This window comes from Acomys minous (assembly GCF_964271855.1).
Source record: "Acomys minous genome assembly, chromosome: 19".
NCBI classification, from domain to species: Eukaryota; Metazoa; Chordata; class Mammalia; order Rodentia; family Muridae; genus Acomys; species Acomys minous.
Genome location: NC_140499.1, coordinates 8,549,606 through 8,570,580, shown reverse-complemented (window position 1 = coordinate 8,570,580; position 20,975 = coordinate 8,549,606). Strand labels below are relative to the sequence as shown.

General features: G+C 42.8%; 1 protein-coding gene across 5 annotated transcripts in view; it reads right to left on the bottom strand.

The window, feature by feature from the left end:
- The window catches only part of TNIK (TRAF2 and NCK interacting kinase), a 409,373-nt gene that overhangs the window by 150,410 nt on the left and 237,988 nt on the right, over positions 1–20,975 (bottom strand). For all 5 annotated transcript variants that reach the window (XM_084769731.1, XM_084769733.1, XM_084769734.1 and 2 more), the window contains exon 4: positions 7,443–7,568. In XM_084769731.1, the coding sequence (XP_084625857.1) occupies positions 7,443–7,568 (126 nt within the window). The remainder of the gene's footprint in view (positions 1–7,442; positions 7,569–20,975) is intronic.

Here is a 20,975-nt window from a genome sequence, read left to right as displayed (position 1 = left end):
CTTAGGATTTGCAGGACCAGCCTTTCATGAGCTCCAGTAGTTCACAGATAGGGTAGATATTGGAGTGAGACAACACAAAGTCCTATATCTGGGCCCAGATGGTACCTGAGTTGGTCAGCCTGCTGGGTCTCTCACCCCCACACCGATAGTGTAAACTTTCCAGCACCACCCATGCTAGCTCACCCAATGCCACAGCTGACAAGGGGCAGGGCCAGCTGTCCTCTCAAGCTCTTGGGGCTGGCTCACCTGTGCCTTCACTACCAGGTGCAGAGCCCACTGTCCCACCTTCCAGTGGCTGTGAGGCTTGAAGTGGGGGAGGGCATCTCTCCTGTGTCTATGCCACCTCATGGCAGATGAGTGGCGGGGCTAGCTCTCCCATGCAGGGTCAGCTCTACGATGCTGCTCAGATAAGGGGTGAGGCCAGTTCACCTTAGTGTGGTGGGCTGATGAGTTCAACACACTGCCTCAGGCGACGGTCAAAACCAAGCACATCTGCATGGCCTTTCTTGGTAATATGGGCCTGGGATAGCTACGTAGACCCCAGCTGTGGTTAGGACCATGGGTCCAGACAGCATAGACACCCCATCTTGATGTCACTATGGCTTCAGGTGGCAGCACAGGCCACTCAGATCATCAGCATGTACCCCATGGCAGCATGGCCCTCAGACAGCCGCATGGTCTCCAGGGGGAGCCTGTACATCCGCATGGCCTTTGCTGGTAACTTGGTCCACAGACATCTACCCAAACCCCAGCTACAGCAGGACCACAGACCCCGACATGGCCCTTGGTTGGTGCTCAGGCCAGGACGTCACCATGGTTGGTGGTTGTGCAGGCTCTTCAGATCCACCTGTTACTCACTGCCATCACTGAGTCTCCAGCCGCACCTTCCTCCCCAGTGTACGAACCCCTTGGGTTCACATCCTCTCTTACTTCTCCACCACGTGCCCCATCTTTTCAAGCTCTCCATCACACATGTGCCCATCATAGCAGCACCCATGGGTAGGCACTGAGGTGTCTTCTGGACACCCTAGGCAGAGAGGGCAAGGGTGGATGCTTGAGTCCCATTTTTCTTGTTAACATAGAATGACCCCAATTTAACAAGGCGGAGGCCCTGGAACACATATCCAAATTTCGGTCACTATTATATCTAATATTAGCTTCTGGTTATGTTTGTAAACTTTCCCCCAGTTCCTCCTTAGTTTTTTTTTAAATCACATAGACATAAAATTATAAGAATAAATTACACTCTTGGCTTAGGACAGCTTTCCTGGGCTGACCTTACGTCAGTGACAGAGATGTGAGAAGATTGCTGGTGGGGTGCTCAGGACAATCGGGCTTCCCAAACCAGCAGGCACAGGCCACTGTCACTGTCACCCTGGACACCTGCCACTACTTCTTCCTTTACCAAACTCAAGAAAGGGGTTAGCTTACTGAGATGGCTAATCTTGGTTGTCAGCTAAGCACACCTGGGAAGAAGGACTCTCAGCTGAGGCACAGCCTCCGTCACACTGGCTTGTGGGCATTTGATGTGTTTTCTTGATTGCTAAACGACGTAGGAGGACCCAGCTGAGAACGGGCAGTGCCATCCCTTTGGTAGATTGACCTGGGCTGATAAGAAAGGGAGCTGAAAGTGAACCTGGGGGCAACTAGGAACTAGCATTCCTCCACAGCCTCTGCTTCTGTTCCTGCTTTCAGGTCCTGTCTTGAGATTGTCTTGGTTTCCCAGATACACTGCAGCAACCTGAAAACCAAATGAATTCATTCTCCCCCACAAGATCCTTTTGGACTAGTCTTTATCACAGCAACAGAGATGCAAGCTGAACCCTTATGAAAATAGCTGTCTAACTGGTCCCCCTCAGTCTGTTCTCAGCCCAGCAACCAAAGTGACTGTTTCTTTTTGTGCATCAGGTATTATGACTCCATCCTGGAAGCTCTCTAGGGCTCCCCCCCTTCAGGTGAAACAGACGCTGAGGCCTTGCCAATGTCAAGTAAGGCCACAGAGGGTCTGTTCTCGGGTCTCATTCCTGCATTTCGGCCTTCAGACTCTACATCATCTATTAGTGAGCTTTATGGTGTGTGTGTGTGTGTGTGTGTGTGTGTGTGTGTGTAATTACCATATATACACACAATACACAATATATGCACATACATACACAATAAGGTACGACAAATGGATATACTACATAAGGTATTCTATATGATACATGTATATATTAATTAGCATATGAAGTATTAGGTTTAATTATGACATTTTTAAAAACAGTTTGTTTTGTGGCTCTTCTTCCCTCATTTCTCCCATCTCCACCTGCCCCTCCTTGCTTCCCCCCAACCCCCTCCAGACTATTTTGCTTTTCACGTCACTCACATGTGTCCTACTACTTTCCCATCCCCCCCTTCCTCAATGCCTCTTTTGGTTAAAAAAAAAAGTCATTTAGCTTCACTGGAGCCCAGAAAAAGAATATATGTCAATTTTAAAAGGATTGTTTCAACAATCAGTCCAATGCCTGCATGCAAAACATGTTCAATAAATGGCAGCTGTCTTTAAAAGATAAAAATAGTCAGGCAAGGCTGCACAGAAACACCCATCAAAAAAAAAAAGAATAAAAATAAAATTGAGGCTTTAGGAAAATTTGAAAAATGAGTTAACTCTACTAGATTACTGCCCTCCTTCCTTCAGTGGACAATCTGTAAAAAAATCACCCAAATTCAGGAAAATCCTCAGCCTGATCCATTCCCTCTCAAAAAAAGGAACAGAAACAACTGGTTGGCCTCAGGTGCAAAGCTGGGAGGCGGCTCAAAACCCACATTCATGGTTGTGCTTAAAAGCACTGTAGCCCTGGCCGCAGACTGCACTAATCCGCCATCCTTCCTCCTGTATTGTGAATAACACCTAAGAGAAGGGACATGGGCTAGCCTGGTCTACAAAGCGAGTCCAGGTCAGGAAAAATAAAAGACTATGGATGTGCTGATGCCTCTTCGATATACTGTGTCCATTTCTTTCGTATATACACAGACTGAACTACTACACCCTCCCTAAGGTTTTCCACAATGGCCTCACTGACTGACAACCCCACAAACAGTGTGCGAGCATTCCTGGTCCTCCACGTCCTCATCAATGCTATCAACGTTTGCCAGTTAAACCTCCATAGGCCTGCCAGAGGGAACTCTTGGAAGGGGCTAGCTTACTGAGATGGCTAATCTTGGTTGTCAACTAAGCACAGCTGGGAAGAGGGACTCTCAGCTGAGGCACAGCCTCCACCACACTGGCTTGTGGGCATTTGATGTGTTTTCTGGATTGTTAAATAATCATTAAATCCTACACACGGCAGTGAATTCCATCACAAGCATGGCGGATGTGAGAGGCTTAGTGGTTCTTTCTGGGGTGACAAAGAGGCAAGGGCACTCAGGGGCAACCCCAGAATCAGACAATGAACTGGCGTAAAACAGATGTCTCCTGCCTTACACAAGAAGAACATTGTGATAGGCAGATTTGGGCCCAGGGGTCCTGCTCAAATTGTGGCACCAGCCAAGGACATGCAGTAAACTTCAAACCTCTACCCAGATCTAGCCAATGGACAGGACATTCTCCACAGTTGAGTGGATAGTGGGGTCTGACTTTCACATGTACTCTGGTGCCCCATATTTGACCACGTCCCCTGGATGTGGAGACCTGGTGGCACTCAGAGGAAGGATAACAGGCTACCAAGAAGAGACTTGATACCCTATGAGCATATACAGGGGGAGGTAATCCCCCTCAGTCACAGTCATAGGGGAGGAGAGTAAGGGGAAAATGGGAGGGAGGGAGGAATGGGAGGATACAAGGGATAGGATAACCATTGAGATGTAATATGAATAAATTAATAAAATTTAAAAAATGTCTTTCTTTTCATCTACCTGTTGTAGCTCATGTCAGTACAGGACGACACTAAACGCTGGATTCCAGACTCTGCAGACATTCTTTGGGACACAAAAACACTGTAGTACATGTCACCTCTTTATATGCCACTGGGGTTTCAGGCTTTCAGGAAGCCACACTCAGAGATCACCCAGGCAACCAAAGCAGGCTCCTACCAGGGATGCTGTTCCCACTCACAAGCTCATATTGCCTAGGGCCTTCCAAAAGCTGAAGGTAAAACAAAGGCACAAAGGGCACAGTCCACCCCCCACCCCACTCCCGTAGCTGTGAGGAGCAGGGACGGCCCCAGGAGAGGCAGTAAAAGAGGGCGTAAGCCACGTGGGAGAGCAACATGATGGAAAACAGGTGTGGAAGACAAACGTGTCTCAAAATGTGGGTGGACTAAGAACATATAATACTAAATGGGATTATCCAATCTCAGAAAGAAAAAAATCGCACATGCTGTCCCTCATACATGAAACCCAGCCGATAAGAGACGCCATGTGGGTACAGTATACTACGAGAAAACAGATCAAGAATAAAGAGCTAAGTATTAGAGCTTGAGGAAGGACTAAATGCAGGTGAAGACATGAGTAATGAAAGAGGATATAAATCTCATTGTCTTTTCGAGCTAACTCTATCACGGATGTTTTATTTTGGTGGTGAATATGTGCACAACATACATTCAGTAGAGAAAGCATAAAGCCCAACGTGAAGCTCCAGAGCTTCCATGTCTAGTGGCTACTCTAAGTGTACAGAAGTCACTAGGTCATGGAGTTCTAGGGTCTGATTAACTTGGGTGTGCAGTTTTGTTTTTATTTTCTATTTTTTAATAATAAAGTTTAAAGTAAAACAAATAAATTAGCTAGGCGTGGTGGCTCATACCTTTAATCCCAGAACTCAGGAGGCAGAGGCAGGAAGATCTCTGTGCGTTTGGGGCCAGCCTGGTCTATCTGGTGAGGTCCAGGGCAGCCAGAGCTATGTACAGAGACCCTGTCTTTAAAATAAAACAATCAAAAGATTGAAATGATCCTCAAAAGGAAATGTTCTCCTTATCATTAGTATATGTCTAGTCCAGAGATCTCAACCCTGTCAACATATGTATAAACATATAGCTTTCCTTTCTTGTAAAAATGAAAAGATAGTATATTAATTGTAATCTTTAAAAAAGACTTCAGAAGCTTACTGTAATAGTTAATGTTCATCCATTTGTAAGAATGAACCTATTTTTAGATTAGTTAACTACATGGTTAAATGAATTTATTAGTTAATTTATTTATGTAGTTATGTAAATATTTACTTTCAATAAATTTCTTACAGAAATACTAGTTCAAACTAAGGCACTTTCTTTGTAATATTTATGCATGATTGTGTATATACATATAATAACACACACGTATATATCTATACTTGTATTTCTCTCTTTGTGTGCATGCGCGCGCACGTGTGGTGTGGTGTGTGTGTGTGTGTGTGTGTGTGTGTGTGTGTGTGTGTGCATTCGAACTGTCCTTGGGTTAAGTTGCAGCAGCATGCATTTCAGGTATGAGTGGATAGCTACTGAAAACCATTTTCTCATCTCATAGGTAGGAAGTTGCATGAATTCTTGCTGGGGTTTCTGAGTTTATATTATTAGCAAGAGTAACAATAAAAACATCTTCATTGGTAACTAATATTTAATGTTGTAGCTGCTACTTTGACCTTCACCGATCTTTTCTATTAGTAGCTTCCTCCTTTTCCCTGATTGATTTATACAAACCCTTCATATCTGAAGGCTATTATACTCGGCTCATTATATTTAAATCAAATGTTTTCCCAGACTAGTGACTTATATCTCCATATTATTTTTTTGTAATAATTTTAAAGAGTTACATAATCAAGTCCATCAAGGTTTAATTTTGTAGCTTATCCCCTCGGCATGACTTGTCAGACTATATTCATTTACGTTTATTCTCTTCTACTTCATTTTCTAACCTTCACAGTCACATTACAGTGCATCTAGAGACTACAGTGGAAATTAAATATAACTTCAGAAGCCACATGATATATTAAACCACTGCCATCATAGTTGATTTGCCCTACAGTGTACCTTTATGCTAAATTTGGAGATGCGTCCTATGGGGGAAAAATTCCAGTATCACATGGAACGAAATCTTGTTATTGCTTGAGCTGACATCATCACATCCTTTTTGGCCAACATTGAATACACTGGGGGCTTCCCCCTTGCCCATCTTGGTTGGATTTCAAATGTCATATGTAGCTTTTATCCAAGACTGAGCCTAGAGAAGTGTCCATGCAAGGCATATCACCGGTGCCACACAGTGCATCACAACCTTTGGCATTTAGTAGACACCCACTCGGGGACCTTTGTGTGTGAGACACATAACTAAGGCCCCAGAAGATAAGCAAGGCATTACTTTTCAGTCATCAACCCAACAGCTCCACAGGAGAGGAGCAAAGACTTAAGAGATAAGGAGAAGCAGATGAAGTGGTCCACCTCCCACTGAATGGGCTACACTTGAGGCTGACTCAGATAATTGACAAAAGAGGCAAATCCCTTTTAATGTCATTGAACTGAGATGGTACTGTGCCCACTGAAGGGCTAAGAGAATGAAAAGTTCTAGAGATTACAAAGGTGAAAAAAGACATCTGCACTGAGCACAGCAGACAGTGATGTGGTGGCTGTCAAGTGCTGTTGGTGGGACGGGCACTCAGAGCTCTCTCAAAGGATGGGGGCGCCACAAAGCTACTGGATAGGGTGCTCACAGAAAGCAAAGCACCATTGCTGATGTCCTCCGATGGCATCAGACACTGTGTTAGGTATGTTCGCCACAGAATTGGAACTGCAATTTGGCCATCTATACATAATCACCCAGAGATAAGTTAGAGCTTGTGGTGCTTCATTTCCACCACACAGACCTTGGGGCAATTGATTATAACAAAAATACAGTAAACGATAGTCAATAGGTGAGGAGAAAGCAGGAATTAGCAATAAGCTTTGGTTATGGTCCACACTAACATAGATAGGAAAAAGTGCTGGGAAAATGGCTCAGTAGGTAAAGTGCTTGCTAGGCAAGCATGAGGACCTGAGCTCAGATCCCAGTGTCAGCATAAAAAAAGGGGAAGGGGGAATGTAGTGCTTTTGTCTGTAACCCCAGACATGGTGTAGTCAGCAGACAGGTAGATCTCATGAGCTCCCTGACCAGTCAGTATAGCTAAACCAATGGACTCCAGCTAGGTCAGACTCCGCGTCTAAAAGAATATAAGGTAGACACTAACAGAAGCAGATACTTGATGTTGACCTCTGACCTCAACATGCCTGGATGCACATGTGAGCATCCACAAACTCATGACCACCAAAGAAATGAAAAAAAAATCTGTTTTTTAAAAAAGAGATGGAAGAAAGATTCAGAGATAATAAATATATATATATTCAAGAAGATGGGAGAAAACCTTGAAAATACAATGTTATGAAAGTTACTGGGCTGTTTCAAATGTAAAGTCTGGCCATAGGGGTAGAGAAAAGCATATTTGAATAGTGCCTACATACCCAGAGTTGGTCATCCATGCCTGGAGGGTTCTTTTTTATGAAAGCACCGTAGTATGTAGCAATGTTCCTGTGATGAGAATATTTCTTCAACATGTTAATTTCCTGTTTGATTTCTTCCTCTTCATCCTGTATTAGAGCAATGAACAGTAGGCATGAAAATTCAGTTATTAGGAGAAGTCTAGTCTTCAGTACTGTATTACACTGAGGTATTATTAGTTTTTAGTTGGTTCAAGAGGATCATTATGCTGTCTGGTTAAAATGAAAATGTTCACAACCTAACACATGGGTGGCATAAAGGAGCCATCTTTTTGTATAGCTGACACACAACGCATGCCCTTGCCTGGAGAGGCCTAAGAAAGCCCATCTTTGCCTGCAGGTTGTCAGTCAAACCCTAAGTCAGCTCCAGGGAAGCAGTGAGTGCCCTCTGGTGCTCCTTGAAGGTCACATCCCCCTGGGGAAAGCCCAGGAAAAAGAACTGGAAAACACTTGGCCGCAGATTTACATTTTGTTAGGCTCAGTTTCTTTGAAGTGTCCTTTTACTGAAGTGCCTTGACTGAAGCCAATGGAAGTCAGACAGGAGAGGGAGCAAGGCAAGTTCTCTAGATCTGAAGAGGTTCACAAAGCAGGAGTCCTCAGCACCTTCAGGAAGCTCAACTTGAAAGGAAAAGGCGGGGGGGGGGGGGGACACTGCGCGGACATAAAAAGACTCAGCAGAGTAAGTTTCCTGACACGCAAGTTTCATTCAGTTTCCAGTTAGAGTCTACGGACTTGATCCTGGAGGGCAGCTGTGTGCTCGCCACAGTCCAACCTTATGTGTGCACATCAGTCAGACTGTTTGACCCTAGTGTGTGCATCATTCAGACTGTCTGACCTTGTGTATGGAATTCAGTCGGACCGTCTGACTTTATGTGCTTACATCAGTTGGACTGTCTGACCTTACTTGTGTACACTGCAGTTGGACAGCAAAATAGTATTTTCTGCTCCAGGACAACTGAAATAGCGTGGTAAGCAAGGCCTATCTTCCAGTGCAAGATGCTATGTTATCATGACTCAAGAAACCAGCCATGTGTCTCTGCACCTTTACCCTTCCATCTGCATAGCCTACATGTGTGACATATCAGGGTCCTTGCAGAACCTCCCATGTCTCACGTCTTCTTCCCTTCCCATAACTTTCATGCATTAATACTGATGAGATTTTATTTCTACTCCCCAAGAATGGATGTCTTCCTTGATCCTCTGAGGCGATGTCAGATGCCCCCACCTCTAAGTCCTGTCATCTCCCCTATGACTGCACACATGTGAGGGGTGTGTGTGTGTGTGTGTGTGTGTGTGTGTGTGTGTGTGTGTGTGTGTGAAACTGTGCTGTAATTGTACTGATACATGATTGTCTGTTCCATAGATGTAACTGTCTTCTGCTTCAGACGTAAGCTCCAACTGTACTATATGGTACATATCAACTTCTTTAACTCTCTATGTAGGCTGTGAGTGTTATTGCTTGGGGGACACTTCCATTAGAAAGAGGAAGAGCCATCCTGAGGGTCCTGGTTGCTGCTTCCATTAAAGGGGAAATTACGCAGGTAATGAGAGACATAGATCACTTTCCAGCTGCACCTGGCAGTCTCACTTTAGGCGGCACTTGAAAGTCAGGCAGGTTCTACGAGTATTTGCTGCCTGCCTCCTGGGTCCTTACGAGAACACAGGTGATGGATGTGCCCGCAGATGGCTTACCATGTCATGAAGGCAAGTTAAGCCACAGTGGCATTCAGTACACAGCCAAACCTCAAACAAGTAGAATGGAGGACAGGATGGGGTCTGCATCACTCTGTAGAGGTAAACTGAGCCAATTATAGACATGAATATGGATAAATATTGAGCTTGTGGTCCAACTAGTGAGATGAGCAGTTGAGGTACATATTAAATTTGGAGCCCGCCCTTTCTGAGCTGCAAGATCTCAACACTTACTCTTTTGGGACCTGAGCTTTCACAACAATGAAGTAAAGATATTACAAGTTTCTGTGCTAATGAAATAAGGCATGTGAAGGTTACAAATTTAGACACAAAATAAACACAGTGGCTAGTCTTCTCAACAATGACAGCAAAATCAATAAACAACAAGGTTCACTCAGCCGAAGCGTCAGTCACTGGAATTTTAAGTTTAAACTGCATTGTTTTCAAACACAGTTATGGGCCTCTGGGTCATGGCTCTGTAGTTGCAACACAACCTTCTATGGCCTTGTAAGAGAGCATGGCATTTATCAAAGCGTCTGGCCTACGACTCACAACAGGAGCTCAGGCCACTCTGCCATGAGCACTTCAGCCTACAGCATGTTCCAGCGAGAGCAAAGAGCCCTAATACCCCCCAAAAGAAGAGGAGAGACACTGAGGCTAAAACTAGACGAATGGGGTTATTGGTGTTGCTGTTTGTTTGTGTTGTGTGTGTCAGTGCATACTTACATGCGTGTGCGTGGAAGGTCGGAGAACAACCCTAGGTGGCATTCCACAGACTCCTTCCACCTTTTTATATGGGGTCTCTCACCGGCCTGGAGTGTAGTAAAAATGCTAAGCTGCATGTTCAGCAAATCCAAAGGACCCACCTGCCTCTGCCTTCCAGCACTAAGGTTACATGTACATGCTACCACATGGTTTCTGGGCACTGAACACAGGTCTGCGTGCTTGCAACGTAAGTACTTTACTGACTGAACCCTCTCCTCAGCCTCAGCCTCAACGGTCTCAATTAGTAAGTCACTTTAGTTTGCAAATGAACTATTACACTGTAAGCCATAAGCACAGGGAATAAGCTCACTGAGAAAATATGTCCACCAATCACACTGAAGATAGAATCATGGCACCAAGGTGTCTCAACTGTAAAGAGAGGGCACTCTGATAAGTCCATTACTTTATGAGGCTCTATTGCTTCAACCAGAAAACTTCAAAATCTAGTCTGGTTCATTGTGTTAACTTCGGGTATGGTATTTGAACTCTGCCAGCATCAGTTACTTTCAGCTATGGATGGGAAGAGGACACCCATTTAAGCTGCTTCAGAAATGATGAAGCGCTTACCTGAGCATAGCCTTCCTATCAACACAAAATTCCTTTGGCCCTTGGCATTCAGAAGGGTCGACTTGGTGTTTAGTAATTGTGGTAAACAGAAAAGAAGAGGCCATGGCATTCAGCTGCTCCTCATCTGGAGTCCACTACTCTTCTCCTTGAAGCTGCACCCGGCAGAAAGGGGACTAGTGTGGCCAAAGGACATTAGGAAATGTACACTGGCAGAACCCTAAAGCCAGCCATTTCCAGCAGCTCCCAGAGGATTATGGTCCTAAAATTCAGCCAAACCCAGCATTATGCAATGTTCACTATGTTCCAAGAGCTGTGTGCGTGCACTATCTTAATATTCACAAGCACATCTATGATGTATTACTTTGTTTTTTATTATTGGTATTAGTGATGGTGACAGTGGTGGTGGTGGTGGTGGTGGTGGGGTGTGTGTATGATGTGTGTGTTTGTGTGTGTGTGTGTGTGTGTGTGTGTGTGTGTGTGTGTGTGAGAGAGAGAGAGAGAGAGAGAGAGAGAGAGAGGCATAGGTATGCACACACCTGTGCCACTGCACACATGTGGAAGTTTGAGGACAACTTTGTGGAGAGGTTTTCGCCTTCTTCCCTTGTATGGGCTCCAGGGAGTAAAAATTTGAGCTTTTTCTCCCTGAGTCATCGCACTGGCCCTAATGCAGTGTTCCTAATGACCCTGAGCAACTATATGAAGGAGGCGTTTCTAAGGATTTGACTTTACAAATGAACTAAGTGAGACCCAGAGAAGTTAAGTAACTTCTCCAGCACACTCATTGTAAATATCAGGGCTCGGTTTCACTTCCAGATTTGTCAGGACTCCAAAGCCACCGACCTTAATTTTATATAGAACACTCTCAGGCAGATGTGCAGTTACCCATGTTGACTAAGTCAGAGGACTAAATAGAAAGAGCTTGGAAACGTATTTCGGTTGAGTAGAGAACTTGCTTTTGCTCATCCAGCTAAAGGAGCTTGTTAGCATACAAAACTCTTTACTTAGATCCCAAGGAATAATGGAGGGATTTTAATATTGCATACTCATAATGCAGAGAAGCACTGCTTAAGTGTCTGTGTAATAGGATTTTAAGATGGAGCCAACAAAGTTTTCAGTATTCTTGTGCTCGAAAACAAAAGGATTTACCCAATGTCTAACTTTCAATCCAAGGAATAGCAATAAAACTGTACCAAGCCTATAGGGAATTAAAAGTCACATGGATACATAAAACCTTAGATAATCCAGGCTTCTGTCAAATAATAAGATACTCTCCACAAACTGACAGCCAGGCCCCATTGCTGAAGACAACACCTATACCTACCCCTCACTGAACACAGAAAGGTCAAGCTGGTGCCTACACAGAAGCATCACCCTACATCCTAGTGTCAGTATCTGTAAGATAGTGAAAAGAAACACAAACACCAAGCCATTTGACCTACATTCTGTCCTGGCTGCAAAATATGCTAGTGCAATGAATGGTGGCACAAAGCTTGTGGGAGTAACCAGCCAACGTCTTAAGACCCACTTCATGGGATGGAACCCATACCCAACTCTGCTTAGATAACCAAAAACAGGAGACTAGAATGAAACCAAATACTACTGGTCTGGAAGAAAAAAGGTGAAAACAAAATGAATCCTAAAGAGAGACACCTTGGAACTCTCAGCACTAAATGGGATGTCTCCATCAAATCCCACCCCTCAGAGCTCCTCTTCCCCCCACAGGATTGATGCACACATGAACTCACAAAGGCTATGGTAGCATTCACAGAGCCTGTGCATGTTCAAGCCAGATGGTGTGGAGAGGGGGAAAAAATAGAGCTCCCTTCCTTAACCAAGAAACTATCTTCAACTGACATCCAATGGAGTCTCACTGGGTTTGGGTATATTAGCCACACTTAAGGATAGGTCCCATGCCCAGCAGTGGATGGTCAACACAAAATGAATTCATTGGTATTTTCGTAGACTTTTTGTTTTATATTACTTTGGGCATTTTCTGTCTTAATGGTCTTTTGCTTGTATATTATGATTCCTGAGATTGTGTTTTTGTGTGTGTGTTTCTTGTATTTCTCTTTGTTATTTTTTGTTTCTACTAAATTGTCTTCTGTTTGCTTGTTTATTTTCTAAAGGGAGAGAAAGAAGGCCTGGAACTGGGTGGGTTGTGGAAATGAAGGGATCTGTGAGGAGTTGAGAGGTGGAGGACCATGATCAGAATATATTATACGAAAAAATATCCTCAACGACAGCAAAGAATTGTAAAATTCAAACATGAAATTTAAAGTCACATTGCCTTTCGTGTCTTACTATCTTTTTTGTTTTGTTTCATATCCAAATATAGAAGAAAAGTTTACATTTCCATAAATAGTTACAAATGATAAAAGTTATTTTTAAAGTGTTTGCCTGGAAATTTTAGTAGTCTTCATGCATAACAGTGTTCTGTGTATGAGTGGGGCTACCTAGCATGCCAAAAAGGAGACTGGCATTTTTTTAGTATACTCAAAGTTGATGTGTAATATGTAGTTTGAGTGTTGCTTTGTATTTCTATCAAGAATTATTTTTTATACAAGAACTCTGATCACAGTTTTTCCTCCTCAGTGATCCAACTCAAAACTCCATTCCCTTCCCTCCTCCCCCTCTCTCCCCACCTCCAAAAAGGTGAAGCAAACCAAACACACACAAATACCCTTGTGGAAGTATGCAGAAGTTAATCTCACTGGCTACAGAAACACAGGTTTGGGCTAAGTTAAAGACAAAACGGCAGTGACGTCACTGATGGAGAGAAGGAGGAAGCATGGCATATGCAATTGGGAATGAAGTCATTTTTCTGAAATCATGTTTCCCAAGGTGCTTATGCTGATGGAGATATTATGTACCCATGAGAGACACCATCATGCCGTGGAGAAAAAGATGAACATCTGTCTGCAAGGGACACAGAAGTAATACTATGTCTACCTTAAAGCACTTGACTCTATTTATTTATTTATTTATTTTTGGTTTTTCGAGACAAGGTTTCTCTGTGTAGCCTTGGCTGTCCTAGACTCACTCTGTAGACCAGGCTGGCCTCCATCTCACAGTGATTCCCCTGCCTCTGCCTCTGCCTCCCAAGTGCTGCGATTAAAGGCATGCGCCACCATGCCCAGCTAAAGCACTTGACTTTAAAGTGAAGAGATTTGACCCTCACCCTAATGGCATGAAGGGAGACGTACTATTCACACTTCAAGGTGTAGCATAGAGCTAGGTGAGACTCATCAATTGTAGGATTTTTCTCTTCTCATAGACTCTTGTTCAGCCCTCACAATGATGTCATTTGCTCAGTCGTTTGGCTGCCATCCACTGGAACTGAGGCACTTTGTACCCTCAAGAATCTGAGACCTGCAGTTCACCCAGCAGCCACGGGAGTTGAAGGAAGTGCTTTTTCTACCAGGGCGAACACTGCCATTGATAACACTTTCTCTTTGGCTGTGGTTGTCAGAAAAAGTCACTACCAAAGGTTTTTGTGACCTGCAACTTGGATGTCAACCTGGTCTGGTTTTTCCTGCTCCTTGTGCTTTCCCTGGTCTCTCCTGTTTGCACCTGTGTTTTATCTTATGAAGCACCCACTACATGCCAGGCTCTGCATTGACACTCTGTGAGTGGCTGCAGGGGGCGGGGCAGCACACTGCTCCTATGCCTCACTGGAGAACTCTCTGAAGTCTGGAAGTTTTAAATAAAAAAAAAAAAAGGATTTTCAGGAGATGAGAAACCAATACAAGATTCAAACCATAAAGAAAACATCCCAAACACAAGACTCAGCCCACAAACTAGAGAGCCCAGAAAAGATAAGGGGCAGAAATAGGAGCTGGAGTTGGCAGCACAGAGAAGGGGCATGAAGCTATATAAGGTCAGGTGTTCACTAGTGAGGAACTTTCCCGAAGACCTGGACTGACAGCCTTGGCCAAGAACCCCAAGCCTTGATAATTCTATGTGCCAATTTTCTCATCTGCACACTGGTGAATACCATTAGAGAGCTAAGAGGACTAACCAGTGACTTAGGTGACCCATCCAGGCCTGAGTGCAGGATAGTCACACGTGTGACTAACCCAAGTATGGCACGCAGCTCACAGAACAGCTGACTGTCCACACACAAGTACAAAATTCCAGTGCAAACTCTAAAACATCCTTCATGCTTACCCAACTCTGTGTCATGTAGTCAGCCTTCACAGGTCTAATTAAAATCGTGCTTAAGGAGGCATCTGCACCACGCACATGCCATTTAGCCTCCAGCCAAGCCTGAGACATCTATAGTCCCACCTCATAGAGGAAGCCCCTGAGTCCAAAGACAATGCATTGGACGTACCCTCCACCTCCTCTCCTACATAAGAAGACCAAGGGAAATATGGGCACATCCTGTGTCCTGGATTCCAATCCCACCTCTGCCATTTACTATCTGTTGGGTTTGTGTGCAACTTACTTAAACTTTACAGTTGTGTTCCTTACTTGTCAGAAGAAAATAATAACAATTTCCCTGTAGGGGGACTTGAGTTTTGTGTATTAAGAATAGTAGTGTTTGGCTCAAAGTAAACACTCAGTGTTAGTCATCTTAGTCAGCTATGGGACATGGTACTTAATATAGCATTAGTACGTGTTATACTAATAATCGCTCCAAGGAAGATCTTCCCTTTGGGAATAAAGAACCAATCATATTTGGAACGCTGTGTCTCCTTGACTTTACCAAACAGTACAAGATGACTTTTTTTGTCTTTTCAGCAAACATTCACTGAGCCCTTTGACAGTGTGCAAAGCCTTCTACGGGGACTACTGGGAGAAAGCCTCCACTGTAATCTTCCAGAAGAGATGGGGCTGGTCGTAGTCTGTACCTACAGGCCCTCATAAAGGCAGGAGTGGGACCCCAGGAAGCTGGCTTGTGCTGATCCTTCAAATAGGCAAAGCACACAGCCACTCTGTTGCTCAGTCTGAACTAGGGCAGGACTTAACGGTTTCAATCCCAATGTTTAGCAAGATGAAACCTCTTTTAACTCATGCACATGTTGTGTTTGCCTTAGGAATATTTGATAAAAGTGGTGTGTTGGGAAGAAAAACACTTGAAGGCCCTATAAAACCCTTGTTACAGCAGTTAATCCCTTCATGATCCCATTTGTCCATATTTATCTATTATTTAAAGATGCATTTTTATTTTGTATTTTTACGTGTGCATGGTTGCCTATGTGCTTGTGTGTGTGTGTGTGTGTGTGTGTGTGTGTGTGTGTGTGTGTGTGTGTGATCTCAGAGTCAGATCCCCTAGACCTGACATTACAGTCAGCTGTGGGCTGCCCAGCATGGGTGCTGGGAACCAAATGTGGGTCTTTCTGGAAGAGCAGTATGGACTTTTAACCACTGAGATATGAGGTCTTTGTACAGATTATCTTGTAGCAGTTTCTTCTTGGTATTTTTAGACATCAAAACTAAATGGCGCTCAGATTCCAGAATGTGCTGCCTCAGCCCTCGGCATACTCTGCAGTCTTGGTAGGGAATATGGCTGCCTGTTTGATATCCTGGGTTTAGCTTCAGATGACTCACTCATCAAAGATGATGGACAACCTTATTCATGAGTTTTATAACAACTTGGTTTGCAAACATTAGGATAAGGTTATATTAGCATAAGGTCCTCTTCAGATGAATGGCCAATTTGTCATCTTTAAATTTTCATAAAATAGTATTGAATATCCATTAAATACACCAGTGAGACAATATTCACCCTAAAATAAACAGTAAGTATCCCTCCACATTAATTGTAGACATATAGCTTATGAGATTAAAAGGGTGTAATAAAAGGATGGTATCATATTGCATATTATTTTAATAGCCATGCTACATTGAGCAAGGTACTTAATATGTTTGGGTTCTACACATCTAAAATTGGACAGATTAAAATAACTTGTTTTGTAAGTTATTGAGAGAATCATACATATATAATATAAATATATACATGCAAGTTTACATACATATGTATACATATATTTGCATATATATGCACACAGCACTTAAAGTAATTTGGGAAAATTTATACATCAGTGTTAGCTACCAATATTATTTATTTGGGGTTGGAATATAAACATGTAACTAGAAAGACATTTATTGACCAAATAAGTATGAACATTTTCACTATTGTGCCATGGTATGGCATGACATGTGACATGAGCTATGATGCTTGGATGTGAATGGAATTCCCTGTTTTATCTATCCAACCATCATCCTTGCTTCCTTCTCTACTGGCTCTCAGATTCACCTTTGAGGAATTAACCCTCCCCATGGTACTTTCAGAGGCAGGTATCCAAGCCAGATGTAGCTGAAAAGAACCAGAGATGGAGAGCCTTGATCCGAGAGAGACCTGGTATACTCACTTCTGCGCTTTTTAAATGGAGACTCTTGCTAATGAGGAAATAGAGGAGAAAGTAAAGCCCAGAGACAGAACTCCCATCATGCCAGGTGTCTTTCTGGACCCTGCTGATTTTGTGAATGTGTGTGTGTGTGTGTGTGTGTGTGTGTGTGTGTGTGTGTGTAATGTACACAAGATAATAAATTTCCTTTTCAGCTTCCTTCAGTGGGAATGGAGATGGTAACATATTTCAAAGTATCTTGATTACTATAATCATGACTAGTCAGTATAAAGGTGAATGCTTGGAAATTATTATTATTTGGTTATATCTTAGATGTACTTTAGGCTGTCACCATAAAGGGATTAATTTGAAGTAATAATTTTAATTAAAAAATGGGAAGCATTTATAATGAAAGACCTTTAGTCTCACACTTGGTGGCCAGAAGAAAGTAGATGCAAAAATCCCAGGAATGGGAAGCCCTATCTTTAGTAGTGTGGCATCGTTCTCTTTTTTTGAAGAGTCATTTGTATTATTTTCAGTGACATGTGTACATATGGGTACATGCATGTGAATGCAGGTGTCCATGAAGGTCAGAGTCATGGGATGTGCCTGGAGCTGACCATAGTGTGAGCACTAGGAACCAGACTCAGGTCCTCTGAAAGCTCACTGTATACTCTTAACTGCGGAGCTATCTCTCCAGCCCTAGCACATCTCTTAAAGAACTCGAAGAAAAGGGAAATTCGAAAGGGATTCTACAATAGGGCTGAAACATGCATGTTTTGTGGACAGAACTACTGAGGGTCCACTGACAGTACACTGTGAGAATTTATCGCTCACTCTAAAGGGCCTAAGTGCTCTTAGCTCTTGTAGGGAAGTTTGGAGTTTCAAATGCAGTGGTGAAGGAATTTTCACAGGCAAGGAAAAGAGAATTTTCATAATGATTTAGGCAGCTGAAAAGGACTGGGAAGCCTAAATGGAGTGTAAGCTGTAATTCTGAAGCCAATTTGGCAAATTTTGAAGTGTCTCAGTGCTAAAACTGGAAGGATGTAGGCCCTGGATTTGGTCCTCTTTGTGACTGTTTCCTATAAAAGGAAGGATTCTAGGATAAAAGCAAGAATTTGAAAATTAATTTCAAGTTTATGGTCTCGTCACTTTCAATGCACTAAACTGTGGTCACTTCGCAGTAGGTCACAGAACACAATCAACAAAGACGACCTTTGAGAACTCATCTCAGCTTTGAACAGAGCAGCCATAATGAGTGCAATTAAAATAATTGTTGAGAAGCATTTGCACTGGACTCCGTAACACAAAAGAGAACAGGACAAGATGGAATCGATTGCTTTCTAAAGAGAACATCGGAGTTGAACAGAGGGAAAGCTGCTGCTGACTGTGACGGGCAGGGGCATGCTGCAAGGCCCCCTGGATCCCGACTCAGACAGCATGGCAGTAATAGACCTATTTCCTGTGTACACCGCATCTGCCTTTGTTGAGGGTCAGTGGTTAAATAAGAGTCAATGCTGTGACTAAATCACAGAAATGCGTCCAGCTCTTGTGAAAATGGGTTCTCCGAGAGACCAGCACTCATACCATAAAGTGCCTGTTTTATGTAATGGGCTAGCACTTTGGAACATGGAGAATGACATTCTCTGTCTACTAGCCTTGGGGAAATTGAGAGAAAAGCTGTCAAATAATTTTTCAAAGGCCTTACTTGCCAACAGAAACCCACTGGAGAAAGGCTAGCTGATATTTCTTAGCGTGAACATGCATATGCCGGGATATATATCCAAGTAATACTTTTTTTAACTGCAAGCAAGGTAGCCCAGCACTACTAAGAGTGGTCTTGGAATAATTTAAAACCTCACTTAGAAAGCTAGAAAGTAGATGACGGCTATTCATCGTCCTCAAGGCCCGTTTCCCCATCAATAAACAACTGTATGAATTCTCGTGTATGCTATCAGTGGAACTCAGCTGTCACATATAGAACATAACCCACAGTGTGGCCATCTTAGATCCACCACAACCATTAGGGGCCAAGCTGCCACATGCATCTAATTATGCAGAAATACGACTCAATCCAAGGATAAGAGACTACCATGACTTTAGCAAAGCTGCCAAACAAATCTGCTTTGTTTTCTAGTTGAGGCTTTATAAAGGGCCTTTTATAAAAGTATACTTACTTTTATAAAAATATAAAAATGTGCTTTTTATTATGAGCTTCTAAATAGAGGCTCACAACACAAGAGTTTGACTTTTATGCCATATCCTGCTAATTCACTATTTATTCCGATACCTATTCCTTTGATTCCAACTCCCCGGAGCTGTAATTCTTCCTTTCCTGCTGTATTTAGATCGCATGCAACCTAGTCAGCTTCCCTCCTACTCATTCTGGACCCCTTAGAACCTTCTGTTTCCTTCTTTTAAAAAGTAACTTGAATAACTGAGAATTTTATACAACACACGTTGATGTATTCACCCCAATTTCTCCCTTAGCTCCTTGCAGCAGATTCACTCCCACATCCCCACGCCCCACTTTGGTGTCCTCTCTTTAAGTTGTGCTGTCTTTGTCCTCCTGGATGTGAAACCATCCTCTGGAGTGTGGTCAGCCTCCCTGGAGCCACACTCTTCAAAAAACTGCCTCTCCCTTTCCCAGAGGCCATCACCTGTACATGGTCTCTCAGTCAGGGGAGGGGCTCATGGACCCCTTTTTATGGAACCTGTATTTTTAACTAGACTACTGCTAGACATAAAAAAAAGACTCATTGGAAGGGACTTTATTTTTCTGCCACTTTATTGTTTAGTGTGTAATTGATAAAATCCGTAGTTATACCAAACCACAAAGTGACACTATTAGGTAGTGAGGCTGTGAATTAAACGACAGAACAGAAAGCTAAAACCGTCTTCTACTTTACCACACTGCTGCAAAACGCCCCTAAGACTGTTGTCTTATTTTCCTTCTTAGTTACTGCGATAAATACTCTGATAAAATCAAACTAAGGGGGAAGGGGGCTAGGTGAAATCACAGTTCAAGATTTCAGCCTGTCTTAGCAGGAAAGTCAAGGTGGCAGGAGTTTGAAATAGCTGGTTACAGGAAGCAGACAGTGGCGAATTCAGGCTCGTTCAGTTGGCTTTCTCGCCTTATGCAGTCGGGGATCCCAGCCTGGGGAATGGCACCACCCAGAAGGGGCAGGTCTTCTCAGCTACACTAATGTAATGAAGATAATCCCCCCACAGGCATGCTCAGAAGCCTGTCTCTCCAGAGATTTGAGAGTTTTTTTTTTTAATCATCTTCATAATTAACACTAACCATCATGAATGTAAATCTCTAGGTTCTTTTTTAACATGGTGCCTTTTATCTTTACCATGCTAATCCTGTTTCAAGTGGCAGGTGATCTCACCAACTAATTGAGGGCAAATATTTGAATTAGTTTGCAGCCACTGAAATGGAAACAATGTGCTAAAAGACAGTAAAAAGAGACACAAACCTACAAGACTAGTAATAAACATTTTAGAGTGTTACTCAAGTGGTAATAACTATACATGAACAAGATTTTCCTTTTATTAATTTAAGTATAAAGTAAAATTTAGAGAAAAATTTAGATCAATAATAAACAAAGGACAAATAAATAAATCAATATGACGTGTGTTATTTATGGACATTAGTGACTGGTCTTTTGTACAGCCTTACAACACATATTTACCAAAGATAACAGACCCTGTCTAAACGGTGTGGCTTAATGGTTAAGCTCAGACAAACTGTGTATGTTTTTTTAAAAATATGTTTCTTGGTTATTGATATGTTTGTGTGACTCATTCACTGAATGACTGTTTATATCCAATATTTCACTTCTGTCCAAATGGAGACTTTGGTCTTTTAGCTTTTATGTACAGCAGTCAGACATCTTAGAAAGATTCCCAGGACAATAGATAATTATTAACATGTTTTTGATGTCCTGTGAATCCTTTAAAGTCTGATTTGCATTCTATCATCTTGAAAAGCTATTAAAACATTTGCAATTAGGCCAAGCACAAGGACTGGAAGCATTGGATTGCGTTTAGAGTCTAACGGGATATTAGATTGTTTTGATCATCCAGGCAGAAGTTTAGCTTAGAGTTGCTCTCT